The sequence below is a fragment of the Juglans regia genome, chromosome 4 (assembly GCF_001411555.2).
Source record: "Juglans regia cultivar Chandler chromosome 4, Walnut 2.0, whole genome shotgun sequence".
In the NCBI taxonomy this organism is placed as follows: domain Eukaryota; kingdom Viridiplantae; phylum Streptophyta; class Magnoliopsida; order Fagales; family Juglandaceae; genus Juglans; species Juglans regia.
This window is the reverse complement of record NC_049904.1, coordinates 20,163,312-20,178,665: the sequence shown is the minus strand read 5'-3', so window position 1 is coordinate 20,178,665 and position 15,354 is coordinate 20,163,312. Positions and strand designations below refer to the sequence as shown.

Sequence of the window (15,354 nt, the reverse complement as noted above, 5' to 3'; positions counted from 1 at the left end):
GTGAGGCGACATACTAGCATTTCTCATATAGGTAAAGTCAACAAAAAGAATCTTTTCCAACTACCTTTTCTCCTTATGTTGGAATGTTTTCACAAATAATATCTCATTTCTGGCGATTTGCATCGCCGGAAATAAAAAGAAGTTTTCGTCCAAAATGCTAACTCTTAAGGTAATGCACTATATATACTTGTATTGTCGGCCTTGGTTTTATTGGTTAATAACCAATATGCTAACAATGGTAGTGATACACCTCTAACTCTCTTACAACAATTTTACAATCAACCAATGCAATCATACTATTTCATTAAAAATGAAAAAGTTTTATAAAACTACCAACCATGTCATATATAATTGTAAAATAGTTGTAAGATGATCATTTTCTCTAATAACTAATGGGGATAGTCCACATTTATCTATCCCAACTGAAGGAAAAATAAGAGAAGGTTACAACCACATAATGATATCTCTATGACTCTTCTACAACTATTTACAAATAACTAATTATGCACGTGCCATTCATTAAGATTAATCTCTAGCTATCAAATAACTACATTCCATTTAAAACAATGCTTTAAAATAGTTGTAAAAGAGTTTGCTAATTATCATTTTCCGATTATAAGATCAATTCTCTCACTTGCAATGTTCCAACAATTATTTTTAGGTCAGTTCAATCTTGGCTACATTAATTTTCAAGGCATCTTTAGATTATTTATAATAGATTGTAGTCTTCAAACTGTTATCCAACAATACTTTTCATGGCTAGATGAACATCTTTGTATGAACTTGTTTGGTATTGTATTGAGAAGGGCTAGACTAAATCCTCTACAACCATAGATAGGTTGTCTAGAGATGACCTTGCTAATTGCAATTGGAATAGTAGGATTAAATGTCATTTTCTAGTTGTCTCACCTGAGGAATTAAAACGAATATCAAGGTGAGAAATTGTTAAGGAGGCTTCAGACGTACTAAAAGTTACACACGAAGGAACGAAAATGGTAAAAAGTTCTAAACTCCAAATATTATTAACTTCTAGGTTTGAGAAAATAAGGATAAAAGGTGATGTGTCTAAATCTAATGACTATGAACCATCCATGTCAATAAAAGAGCTCTTCCTTTATTTTTAATGGAACTATGAAGAATGGTAGTGAATAGCGAGGCCAAGAAGGATTATTAATGGTTTCTCCCAGAAACACTTGGCTTCAAATTTAGTCAGGTAAAAAACATGAGAGCTCTTTTTCTTGAGGCTTGGGCTAGAGCTTTATGATATTGTTGGGGCAAGTTTTGGCCAGCCACCCAGGTCTTGTCAAGATCTAAGCATGCCTTACCAATTTCTAATAATTGTTGGCCTGAAGTAGATAATGTGAGACATTTCCAAATGAGAAGTGATAGAACATAAAGGGATCTTACATAAATAAATTTATCAAATTGACGTAGCTTTTGTTGAAATCCCTGCCCAAGCAAGCACAATGGCTGCTTGCTGCTCAACCTCCAACGCCCAGCTCTCAACTGTCCATTGAATGCAAATAAATGCATTCATACGTAAAGCAATGCATCTATAAATTGAGGCTTCTGGCGAGAGTCCCATACACCCAAGGAGAAAAGAAAAGAGAGAGAGCCGAGAGAGCTCTGAGAGAAAAGAAGAGAGTTGAGTTGAGTGGAGAATGATCCTCCTCCTCTGTAATATTTTCTTGTGTGCCACTATTTATTAGTGAAGCTCTTTTCTGTGGATGTAGGTAAGTTGCCAAACCACGTTAAATTCTTGGTGTCACTGAGTGCATGAGTGTACTCTTTTATTACTGCTTTTATCCCTTCCGCTGTGTTGATTTTCCCAACAAGTGGAGCTTGATGAATAGGTGAACGGGAATGTCACTTTCGGAGATTTGTCAAAAGTTCCCATCAAAGGGAAAGGTACAGTTCTAATTCGGTTGAAAAATGGGAGCCATCAATTTGTGTCAAATGTTTGTTATGTTCCAAGTATGAAAAGCAACATTTTGAGTTTGGGCTCTTGGGAAAAGACTATGAGATTGAAATGAAAAATTGTACTCTTTTTCTAAGAGATGAGAAGAAGAATTTGATTGCTAAAGTGTCCATAACAAGCAATAGGTTGTTTTTGCTTGATATTCAAACTAATGTGGCTAAGTGCCTCAAATCTTGTGTGAAAGATACATCTTGGCTTGGCATTTGAGGCTTGGACATCTAAATTTTGGAGGATTGAAGTTGTTGGCTCAAAAGGAGATGGTGAAAGGTTTGCAACCTATTGATCAATCCGATCAACTTTGCGAAGGGTGTCTTGTTCGCAAACAATTACGGAAGAGCTTTCCCAAAGAATAATTGACATGAGCAAGTGAGCCACTCCAATTCTTTTTTCTTTTTTTTTAATCGAAGAGCCAGTAGCCACCTCATAGCGACCCCGTCCCAAGTTTATTAATCAGCCCTCACTTATGGTGGAGGAATACCGTGGTTACAAATCAAACATCTGAGAGTTTACAAATAGGACAATAACAACCTCCGAAACACAAACCAACCAAAAAGAGAACAAAAGACCACACCCAGAAATCAAAGCGGAACTAAACAGGCCTAATAGAAAAAAACTAAACATGCCTAACAAACAAAATGTAAACTAAACATGCCTAGCAAAATCAAGAACCAAAAGACCACAACTAGAAAGCAAAACGAAACTAAATAGGCCTAATAGAAAAGAAAAAAACTAAACATGCCTAACAAAAATCCTCTAAACAAGCCTACAAACAAAACAAATAAAAAGATCCTTAAGTACGTATTGAAGGCAGCCCAGCCTTATCTATCTGGATAAGACCCTTTAAGAACCTCGGCAAGTGTTGGAAATCTTTATAAACTAAATTACTTCCTAGCTCACCTTGTTTAGCTAAAAAGTCAGCCGCTTGGTTCCCTTCACGTAATTGATGAATGACACGAGTATCCGTTCCTTGCAATTCATGACTAAGCTCATTCCAATAGTTCCATAAATGCCAAAGAGTGCATTTCCCTGACCTGAGCCAATCCACAATCAAATTAGAATCACTTTCAATAATGATCTTTGAAAAAGATAGGCTTTTACAAAGCCGAATCCCTTCCAAAATAGCTCTCAATTCAGCTTTATTATTTGTTCCAAGACCAAAATGAGATGAGAAGGCTGCTTTAAAATTACCATCCATATCCTGCAAGATACCCCCACCTCCTGAAGGATTATTCTGACAACTCCCATTGCAATTGAGCTTAATCCATCCTGACGGAGGCATTGACCATTTAACGAGCATACATTTCCGGGTAATAATTCTCAGCATCTCCAAATTTAAATCATTGAGCACATCAAGATCCTTTTTATTGAGTTGTCGTTGCACTTTCAACTCATTCACCATCTTTTTGAGCCACATTTTAACTAAGGTCCACACTTGCATCGCACTTATTTCCAGGCCTCCATACGTACTTTACATATTCTAGTCCATAAACACCAAGTGATAATAAAAGGAAGCATACCAATAAGATTACCCACAAAAGAGGACTTTTTAACACAAACCATCCAAGCCGATATTCTAGCTTTCCAGGTACTGAACATCAAGCACGGCACCTTCAAAAGCCTACTAGCAAATTTCCAAACCTAAGAGGCTATCTAACTTGAGACTAAAACATGGTCGATACTCTCCCTAGCATGCGGTATACAATAATCACATGCCGACGCAAGAGAGATCCCTTTATTTTGAATTCTCTCATATGTTGCCAAACTTTGAAACTAGGCTCTCTCCAGTAACAGATGCAAACTTTTTTCGGCAACCACCTATTCCAAAGCCACTCTGCCATGGCATTTGAATCCCTTTTTCCTGAATTACGTCCCACACGGTAGTAGTAGAGAAATGACCATCCGAAGTTGGTTTCCACACACAAATATCCAACCTAGTGTGCCCATAAATTTTGTCCAAAATTTCTTCCGTGATTGTCTCCCCCACTAGTTCGTTCAAAAAATCAACATTCCATGCCTGATCCATCCAACAGTCTCTAATACGCAATCCCTTATTACTAATATCTTGAATTCTGGCTGATAAAGGTCTCGAAGCTAACCATCTATCAAACCAAAAAAAAAAAAAATTTCCATTGCGCAACAGAATCTAGACGTTGTCTATAACTTCCAGAACGAGCTTCATTAGTGACTTCCACATTCTCGAATCCGTAGCTCTGGGAGCATAGAACAAAGGATGGCAATCCCTTAGATATTTAGCATGAAAAAAATCAGTCCACAACCCTTCGGACGTTAATAAGTAATATGCAAACTTCATGTGAAGAGCCTTCTGAACCTCATGTAAATCTCTCAGCCCCAAACCACCTTCGTTAGCAGGTTTGCAAATTTTAGCCCATGATCTCCAATGCAATTTCCTTCTTCCCTCCACATCGCCCCAAAAGAAATTGGCTAATATAGAATTTATCCGATCAAGAGTCCTCTTCGGAACATTGATCACCGAGAGGATATGTATAGGCAAACTAGAAACGACATGTCTCAATAAAATTAATCGAGCACCTTGTGAAAGTAACTGGAATTTCCAGCCTGCCACTTTTTTTCGTATTTTCTCAACTAGCATGGTTAACACCTCCTCCATGATAATAAAGAGATAAGGAGATAAAGGATCCCCTTCTCGCAGCCCCCGAGTAGATTGAAAAAAATCTTTAAAGGTTCCATTCATCATCACCGAAAACCAAGGAGACCTTATTCATTCACCAATCAAATTGCAGAAAATATTGGAGAAGCCGAAGGACTTAAGAACTTCCAAGAGAAAGCTCCAATCCACCCGATCATAAGCCTTAGCCATATCAATCTTTAGCATGACATTACCACCCAAAGTTTTCCTATGGAGAGAGTGCACCATCTCTTGGGCAAGGGTGATGTTTTCAAAAATACTGTGTCCCGGCACAAAAGCACCTTGTTCATGGGAAACCAACTTCTAAATAATCTGAGTCAGATGAGCCACAATAATTTTTGAAAAAACCTTAATGCCACTGAACACAAACTAATAGGTCGGAATTTATCAAAGTTACACGGATCAGGCACTTTCGGAATTAAAACAATAAAAGATGATGTAAATAACCTAGATAAAGAACCACCCTTGAAGAACTCCCTAGCAGCTTGAATAAGATCATCTTTAATAATGCCCCAACATTTTATATAGAAACCAGATCCGAACCCATCAGGACCCGGACTACTTTGTTGAGAAATTGAAAACACAGCTTCTTTCACTTCATTTTCTGTCGGTTCCGCACACAGCATATGGTTATCCACGTCCGAAATAACCGGAGCAATCAAACATGATAAATCAGCTTGCACCACGTCACATGATGTTGAAAGAAAATCCCGAAAAAATGTTCATGCCGATGTTTGTGGACCGCTCAAGCCTTCTTCATTTGGTAAAAATCGATACTTCCTCCTCTTTATTGATGACTTCAACAGAAAAACATGGGTATACTTTCTGAAAGAAAAATCTGAAGTATTTGATGCTTTTAAAAAATACAAAGCACTTGTTGAAAAGCAAAGTGGCTATGATATTAAGGCATTGAGATCAGATAGAGGGTTGAGTTTACATCTATTGAATTTAATGAGTTTTGTGATGCACATGGGATTCGTCGGGCTTTGACGGTTCCGAGATCACCTCTGAAAGAAATAACAGAACGATTCTCTATATGGCTAAAAGCATGTTGAAGATGAAGATGATGCCTAAAGAGTTTTGGGAGGAAGTGGTTGATTGTGTTGTTTACATATCAAATTGTTGTCCTACAAGAAGTGTAGAGAACTCAACTCCCCAAGAAGCATGGAGTGTAAGAAAGCCAAGTGTTTCCCATTTGAGATTTTTTGGAAGTATTAGCTATGTGCATATGCCCAATCAAGAAAGATCTAAGCTTGATGATAAAAACAAGAAGCACATCTTCATCTGCTATGATAAAAGAAACAAAGGCTACAAGCTTTATAATCCAAGCACTAAGAAGATGATCGTTAGTAGAGATGTGAAATTTGACGAAGAAGGGTCATGGGATTGGAGTGATCAAGAAAATGAAAGATGTGATTTCTTTCTCTTCCCTGAAGATGAAGATCAAGGAAATGATGTACAATAACTCACGACACCTTCTCAATCACCAATAATTCCTAGAATTCCTTCACCATCTTCTTATGAAGGAAGTTCTAGTGAAAGGCAATCCCGAAAGAGAAGTCCCCAAGATCTTTATGAGGTAATGGAGAATTTTAGTGATGATCTAACTCTTTTTTGTCACTTTGCCAATTGTGAACCAATAGGTTTTGAAGAAGTGGTGCAAGAGAAAAGGAGGAGCATTGCCATGGATGAGGAGATCAAATCAATCAAGAAGAATAATACTTGGGAATTGGCGACTTTACTAGAGGGACAAAAGCCCATTGGTGTGAAGTGGGTTTTCAGAGTAAAGTAGAATGCCAAGGGAGAAGTAGAAAGATTCAAGGCGAGATTGGTGGCCAAGGGATATAGCCAATGTCCCAGTATTGATTATGGAGAAGTCTTTGCCCCCGTTGCACGATCAGAGATGATTCAAATGATTATTTCTCTTGCAGCTCAAGAGAATTGGAGGATTTATCAAATGGATTTCAAATCGGCTTTCCTAAGTGAAAACCTTGAGGATGAAGTTTATGTAGAGCATCCTATAGGTTATGTCGTCAAAGGGCAAGAAGTTAAAGTTTTGAAGTTAAAGAAAGCCTTGTATGGCTTAAAACAAGCGCCAAGGGCATGGAATAGTCGAATTGACAAATATTTTCAGGAGAATGGATTCACCAAGTGCCCGCATGAATATGCTCTCTATGCTAAGGTGTGTGAAAATAGAGACATTTTGCTTGTTTGCATATATGTTGATGATTTAAATTTTACTAGAAGCAATTCAAGCATGTTCGGATAATTTAAGAAAGCTATGATGAGAGAATTTGAAATGACCGATATTGGTCTCATGTTTTATTATCTTGGCCTTGAGATCAAACAAATGGAGGATGGAATTTTTATCTCTCAAGAAGGTTTTGCAAGGGAAATTCTCAAAAGGTTCAAGATGGAAGATTGTCAATCCATGAGCACCATGGTTAAATGTGGAGTGAAATTGTCAAAGCATGAAGACGGAGAGAAGGTAGACCCCACAATGTTCAAGAGTCTAGTTGAAAGTTTGAGATACTTAACTTTCACAAGACCCGATATACTTTTATGGAGTTGGACTTGTTTGCCGATATATGGAGTCACCAAGCACAATGCATTTCAAAGCGGCTAAAAGGATTCTACGTTATCTGAAAGGTACTATTGATTACGGCCTTCTTTATTCATTTTCTAATGAATTTAAGCTTGTGGGGTATAGTGATAGTGATTGGGCCAGAGACTTGGATGATTGGAAGAGCACTACCAGTTTTGTGTTTTACTTGGGAAATACGATATTTACTTGGACTTATAGGAAATACAGATTGTTTGCAGATTCTTGGAACTAGGTTTGGTCATTTTTTGGGGACGGGTATCGTTGCTCTTAATCATATGAGAGCTACGGGAGCCTGTATTTGTGTTGAATTGGATTTGCAGGAGGAACATGTTTTGGGTTTTCCCTTTGTCATTTCGAATAACACCACCATTTGGCAAGAGGTTAGATATGAGAAGCATGGTTTTTATTGCTGGAAATGTTGTAGTCAGGGGCACACTAAGGTTGTATATAGGGTGGGAGTGAGTACGCCTGATCATGATGTTGTTCTGGAAAAATAAATGGGAACGAAAGTATGGAAAGAGAAGCATCTCAAAATTTTGGACTGAGATTTGTAGCCAAGTGGAGCGCAAGGCTTTGTGGAATTCTTTAGAAGGTATCAACATGGGAAATTGTCCATGGTTGGTAGTGGGTGATTTCAATATTACAAGGGAGGATGGAGAAAGAATTGGGGGGCAGCCGAGAGTAATTTCGGCGATGGATGAGTTTAACACTTGTTTGGATAATTGTGGATTATTGGATCTTCCAGTTTCTGGTGGTCGGATGTCATGGTGTAATGGGCAGTCCAGTTCATCTTGTAATTGGGCAAGACTTAATCGAGCAGTGTTTAATTCTTGTTTCTCAAGTGCATGTTTGGAACCGGGTTTTAATATCTGCCTAGAAAAACATCGGATCATTGTCTGTTGGTTTTTTCGTTTTCATAGAGAGTTTGTTCAGTATGGTCCTTCTCCTTTTAGATTTCAAAACATGTGGACTGAGCATGAGTCCTTTGGTTCTTCTGTTGAAGCAGTTTGGAGTGAACCTGTACAGGAAGTGGGGCTTCGTAAACTAGTGGCAAAACTAAAAAATCTGAAGGTAGTTTTGCTTTCTTGGAACAAAAATAATTTTGGCTGTGTTGGTGTTCTCATTAAGGAGTTGGAGGGGCGAGTGGAAGGTCTAGAAAAACAATTGCATGAAGGTTATTCTGCATCAATAAAGACCGAGTATATTTCTGAGAAGCTGGAACTAGAAACGTGGGAGCATAGGGAGGATTTGTGTATTGCTCAGGTTGCTAAGAAGGCATGGTTGGATGATTGTGATCAGAATTCTGAGTTTTTCCATGCTGTGGTTAATCACAAAAGGAAAAATAATTTTATTTCATTTATGTCTCTTCCGGATGGTATTGTCCTCTATTCTCCTGAACAAGTGCATCATGGGGTTGTTATCTATTTCCAGGTACCAGGAATTCCTTTCGGGTGGAGGAGGGAATGGATCTCTCCTCTTTTCTTGGCTTGGTGTTATCAGATGTTGATAACTTTTCTTTGTGTAAGGCACCGTCGGAAATAGAGTTAAGGGAGGCTCTTTTGTCTATTCTGAGTCATGGTAGTCTGGGACAAGATGGGTTCAGTTTGGGTTTCTTCTGTAGTTGTTGGGAGGTGGTTAAGGAGGATTTGGTTGAAGTGGTGTGGGATTTCTTTTTTGGGACTCCACTTCCTCATTTTTACACATCATTCTTTATTGTGCTTATTCTGAAGATTCAGGAGCCAAAAAGTTTTGATAAGTTCCGTCCTATAAGCTTATGTTCGGTTCCTTATAAAAAAATTTCGAAGATTTTGGTTCGCAGGTTGACTTCTTTTCTCCCGTTGATGATTTCTCAGGAGCAGGGTGCTTTCATTCTTGGAGGTAGTATTTTTTAGAATATTATGTTGGCCAAGGAGATGGTTCAGTCTTTGAATAAAAAATCAACTGGTGGGAATATTATGGTCAAGATTGACATGACCAAAGGTCATGAAAGAGTTGATTGGGTTTTTCTATTAAATGTCCTGGAGTGTTTTGGGTTTTCTAATCACTTCCATTTGTTGATTGCAAATTGTATTCATGACCAATGGTTTTCGATTATGTTGAATGCCTCTTACAAAGATTTTTTTAAGTCGACTCGGGGACTCAGGCAAGGGGACCAGTTGTCACCTTATTTATTCATTCTTATGGAGGAAGTTTTGTCTCAGCTTCTAAGGAAGAATTTTAAGGTGGGTCGGATTAAGGCTTTTTCTCATCCATCAGGGGCTCCTTTGATATCCCATCTTCTTTATGCGGATGATCTATTGGTGTTTTTGAATGGGGAAAAGCGATTGTTGAGAAGACTTATAGAGGTGTTGGGGATACATGAGAGGTGGTTGGGACAGTTGATTAGTAAGGAAAAGTCAGCTATTTTCTTTTCTAAACATATCTCTTTGGGTAGAAGAGATTATTGGGTTTTGGGGAGGGAAGCTCCCCGATGATTTATCTTGGCATTCCAATTGTTGTGGGACGACTTACTATTCGAGATTTGGAACCTTTAGTGACCAAAGTTAGAAATAAGGTAACAGGTTGGAAATTTAATTTACTCTCTCAAGGTGGTCAGCTTATTCTTCTAAGGCATGTTTTGACAAGCATGTCGATGCACCTACTTGCTGTTCTGAACATCCCAAAAGTTATTCATCAGAAGATTGATTCTATTTTGGCTTCGTTCTTTTGGGGTGGTTCAAATGGAAGGCATAAGAGGAAATGGAGAGCTTGGGGGCACTTGTGCAAATTGAAAAAAGAAGGGGGATTGAGTTTGAGCTCTTCAAATGAAGTTTGCATGGCATTTGTTGTCCATTGAAAGTTTATGGACTAATGTTTTTAGAGCCAAATATTTGAAAAAGGGGCCATGTGGCTTTGAGTAGTCTGAATTCTAATGGATCTCGTTTCTGGAAATCCATTATGCGAGTAATGCCTAAGGTTTTGGATAATACAAGGCTGAAGGTTAAGGCTGGAGGAGGCTATTTTTGGCACGACCATTGGCTCTCTAGTGGGCCACTTAGTCATCATGCTATCTCGGATGTGAACCACAGTTTGTGCATAAAAGATTTGTGGCTTGAGAATTCTTGGGATTATGATCATTTGGTGGAATTAGTAAGGGCAATCAAGGTAGATGAAATCTGTCAAAACGTTGTTGCAAGCCGAGGGGGTGATGATATGTTGGTATGGATGCCGAGCCGTGATGGAAAAATTCCATCCTCAAGTGCTTGGGATGTCAATAGAGTGAAATCTCCTTCTGTGCAGTGTATGAACTAGATTTGGCATGGTCAGGTACCTAAGAAAATGTCAGTTTGTGTATGGAAAACAAAATACAATTGTTTGCCATTTGATAAGAAAATTTGATTGGTGGGTATACCGATTGTTTCTAAATGTGACTACTGTTCTTTAGGTCACTATGAAACATTGGACCATGTCTTGAACTCTGGTGAGTTTACGGATATTCTCTAGAATAGAGCAGAGTTCGCCTTGGGTAGACCTGGTGGTCTAGGGTCTTTAATTGGTTCTCTTTTGCTAAAAAAATCCTCCATGCGTGGGTTACTTATTAATATTCTTCCATGTGTGATTACTTGGAAGCTGTGGTTCCACAGATGTAAGGCTCGCTTGGATGGGAGACAGATTATAGCAGAGAGTGCATGGTCAGCGTTGAAGGTTTGGCTAAAACGCATGTCGGATAAATTGAGAATTAGTGGTTAGGCTTCGGCTTCAAATGCGATTATTTTAGAGGCACTTGATATTTCTACCACGACATCTTCTGTACGACATCCTCACCTAGTTTGCTGGCAGAAGTCGAGTTCGGACAGGTTCAAGTTAAATATGATGTTAGCTGTAGGGGTAATCCGAGGAGTATGGGTGGAGGGGGAGTTATTCGGGATTTCCATGATAGGTTCCAAGGTGCTTTCATGAAGCATTTGGTTATGGTACCAATAATGAAGCCAAACTAAGAGCATTAACGGAAGGGGTAAAGTTGTGCAAAGCTTTGGGTTTTTTGCAGGTTGATATTGAATGTGATTGCAAAGTTGTGGTAGATTGGGTTTTGGCTCAATGTTGCACGGTTTAGTACTTGTGGGACTTTTGGAAAACTTTTGTTGAGGTGTCATCTGGGCTTTCTTTCTCTATTGCTCATCAATATAGGGAAGGGAACATGGTAGCTGAATTTTTGGCTAGGCATGGTGAGGAAGGTTGTAATGGTTTGGTTGAGGATTATGAGTTGCTTCAGAAAGAATTGAAGGGCCTCTTGTGCTTGGAGAGATTGGGTTTGCCTTATATTCATTGGTAATTTGTGGAGGGCTATATTTTTTCTTTTATTTTGTCAGGTTTGGCAGTTTGTGGTTTTTATCTGTTTTTTGGTTTATTGGTTGTTTTGCTTTTCTGCGGTATTCCTTCGCCATAAGTAAGGGTTTTGTTTCAATAAAGTTTGGAGGTGCCATCCTTCACTGAAAAAAAAAAGCCGAATATGTGACATCTTGCGTTTGTCATGCAATTTGGCAGAGAAGATTATTGAAGGAGCTACTCATGCCACAAGAGGAAGCCATAGAGATTTTTGTTTATAACAAGTCGGCACTTGTATTGGCGAAAAACCCGGTCTATCATGATAGAAGCAAGCATATTGATACAAGATTTCATTTTCTTTGAAAATGCATTGTCAAGAATGAAGTACAAGTGGGTGAAACTTCGTGCATTAATTCAGGGGGTGAAACTTTGCAATCAACTGGGTGGTCGCCGTGTTATTTTGGAATGTGACTCGAACGTAATAGTGGACTGGCTTAGTGCTTGGCACTGCAATTTATGGCATCTTTTAGATTTTTGGGAGGAGCTACTTCAAGAGCTTGAGGGCTTATACTACCAAGTAGTTCATCAATTTCGGGAAGGAAATCAAGTTGTGGATTTCCTTGCGAGAAGTGGGGAAGTAGGCCTGGTGGATATGTATGGTGTGGATGATCCATTACCAAGACGTTTGCGGGGCATTCTTAGACTAGATATGTAACACCCCTTATTTTAGTGTATTTTTACTGAAGGAATTATTTTTTATTTATTTAAAAATTTAATCTCTTATTTTAAAATTGTTGGATTTTTAGTGGGTTTATTTTATGATTTTTTAATTCTGTGAAAATTATATTTTGAAGTGCTTTCTTATTATTAATTATTGTTATACGTTTAAAATTTCTTTATTCTAAATTAATTATTGTTGGATTTAATTATTTTAATTTCACTTTACCATTACGTTTAAATTATTTTATTTAACTTATGGTTTTGAAATCGTTTCCACCGGATCATTTTTGTGACCCAAGATATGAGGATTGGACCTCATTTCTTTTCCTCAATTTTCTCTTTCCTATTTTCCTTTTCTTCTTTTCTTCTTTTCCTTTCTTTCTTTTTCTTTTATTTTTTTTTTCCTGGCTCTTCCTGTGCGCACGTCTCTCCCTCCCTCTTCCCGTGCGTCGCCCCTCTCCCCCAGCCCGTCGCCGTGAGCCGCCGGTGACCTACACCACCCCTCCCATCAGCTCCCCCACCGGCCGGCGACCCCACCCCTCCATTTCCAGCCCCTCTCGCGCCGCTGTTAGCCACCACGAGCCTCTCCAAGCTGCGGCACTCTTTCCGCCGCTGCGCCGCCGTCGCACCACCATTGGCCACCATCTTCTCACCACTTCATCATCGACCTATTGGCAACCCATTGGACCCAACCCCACCTCCGATCCGTCACCGGTGAAGTATTTTCAACAACATTTTCGTTTTGGGCTTTTTGGTCTTCTACCGCCGCCCATGCCGCCACCCATGGCCAACCTTCACCACCACTAGCTTCACCAACCTCCCTAGGCCCTACCCTATCAATTTTGGGTCTTCGTTTGCCTCCGTTGAAAAGTGGGTATTTGAGACCCACGGCCACAGTGCATTTTGCACTGTTGAGTTGCTTAGACGTCACTTCTTGCAGCTTCGTGATCCATCGAAAATTGCTATATAGCGCTGTAAGTATTTCTCCAAAGAACTTTCGTGACTTAAATGTATTTTTGCACTAACTCATTTCACTGTATTTGGTTGAACATGCCGGACTGAGTCCAAGGAGTACGGGGGTCGGATGGATTGGTGATTGGAGTTGTTTGTGTGATTGATTGGGTTGGTAATTGTTGGTTTGGATATTGTGTTGTTCATGTACATTACATTTTGCGCGCATGATCATGTTTGTAAAGGAAACTGGGTTTTCGTGTATTGTATTCATGTTCATGTGTTTAATGAAACTGGGTTTTCATGTGAGAATGGATTTTGGGTGCGTGCGTATCACGACCCCAATCCGAGATGGGGCATTATCTCGGTGGAGCTCCTCTAGTTACTCGGGAGCGGAATATACTGAGTAACGTCCCCTAGATTGTCGTTGGGCGACAATTGGATCGGACGAGATGGTCTCGTGCCGACTCCGTGGTCCTTTTGGGCGCGGAACTGGGCATCGCTTATTGCATAGTGGGTGCTTGGCCATGAACGCGCTGGGTGCGGAATTGGGCATCGCTACGAAGCCATGACGTGCGGATGATCCCTAGGGGAGATCATGGTGCATATGGTAATAATGGATTAATTGGCTATTTTCTGGGAAAATAGTGTGTGTTGGATTTTTGTGTAAATCATTTTCTGGGAAAATGTTTTATGGATATTTTGGGCCAAATGAGATTTTGGCGTGTGTTGGAAAATTATCATTTTCGAGAAAAATGATGTTTTGAGGAAAATGCATATTTCATCATATGCATGCATGTTGGTTGCATTAATGCATTGTATTACGTGGTTATTTGGGTTATACTTACCGGCGGTACCATTTTGTGGTAACGCAGATTTTGATGCAGATGAGGAGGATGAGGGCGAGCCTAAGGAGACGGCTCCGCCCGAGGAGTGATCTGGGATCACTGGCTTAGTTATCTTATTTTACTGTATTGTATTTTAATTTTGGGTGACTGTATAACTACTTTTTAAACCTCTACTGATATTTAAATTGTATTTAAATTCTGGTACTTAGTTGACTAATCCGCTGCGTTGTTTTGTACACCGTTGCATGTACACACACTTGACACTTTCGTGTGGATGCGTGACCGTGTTGTCATCATCTCGGCGTCTCGATTTCTGTGTTTCTTTACATGGGGGTCGGGGGCGCCACAGGTGGTATCAGAGCAGTTTGGCTCTGGGTAAAACCACATGTCCTGTAGGTGCAGTACTAGAAAGTTTTAAAAGTTGTGATTTGAAATTATTTAATTTAAAGTATGTGGTTTTTATTGGTTTTAATTAGTTTATTGTATACTACTTGTTTGTTTATTTATTTTATTGTTTTATTTTATGGTAAGTTATTTTATTGTTTTAATTATTTTATTGTGAACTACTTCATTGGTTTTATTCATTTTGTCAGATGTTATTTTATTTTTGGGAATTTTATTTTATTTTGTTTTGTTCGAAATTGAAAGGCGGGTTAAGGGTTGTGCTATGACAGGAAGATGGTACAACTGAGAATGCCATTGTTAGGCTTGAACAATTGGTGTAGTAGGCCTGAACTCTTGGTGATTGGTTTGTTTTAATATCGAGGCTTGAACATCATGGTCAGGGTGAACTCATTGGAGTAGGAACTCAAGTTGCTGCTAAGGAGGGGAATAGTTTTAAATTGCTTAGGATAATTGAGGTTTTAGGTTCCGTAGAATTTACGTAATGAGTCTTTGGGGTAGGAGGTTGTAAGTTCAACGAATTTCAAGGTTAGATTTATGAGGAGTTCATCTAAGGTTTGAGGCCCCATAGTTTTTAGAAAATAAGTTTATGGGATTTAAGCTAGTAGGTTCAATAAGCATTTGAGGGATTACTTGGATTAGAAGTTTTCGATCTTGCCGACCTTGATAAGCAATTTGATAACATTTGGGGTTTTAGAATTTACAAGTTTTATAAGGTGAGTGTTTTAGATTTAAGGTCATCAATCTTGAAGATTTCGAGAAATGATTTTTATCTGGTTGAAGGTTTTAGAATTGCAGAGTTGAATGGCTGAATTAAAATAAGATTGATCTGAGTTGAGTTGCTGATATAAGAATTTTTTTCATGAGAGAATTTCTT

General features: G+C 38.9%; 1 protein-coding gene across 1 annotated transcript; it reads right to left on the bottom strand.

Moving 5' to 3' along the window:
• Positions 1-1,420: 1,420 nt before the first annotated feature.
• On the bottom strand, positions 1,421-3,377 carry LOC108984692 (ribonuclease H-like). Its single transcript, XM_018956733.1, has 2 exons — positions 2,876-3,377; positions 1,421-1,506 (listed from the first exon to the last, which is right to left on the bottom strand). The coding sequence occupies exons 1-2, from the start codon at positions 3,375-3,377 to the stop codon at positions 1,421-1,423; spliced, it is 588 nt and encodes a 195-aa protein (XP_018812278.1).
• Between the last annotated feature and the right edge of the window lie 11,977 nt (positions 3,378-15,354).

Coding starts and splice junctions, on each gene's coding strand:
- LOC108984692 (XM_018956733.1), bottom strand. CDS start 3,377: ATGGTGAATGAGTTGAAAGTGCAACGACAACTCAATAAAAAGGATCTT. Junction 1,507..2,875: donor TGACTTTTTAGCTAAACAAG/GTGAGCTAGGAA, acceptor TTCAATGGACAG/TTGAGAGCTGGGCGTTGGAG.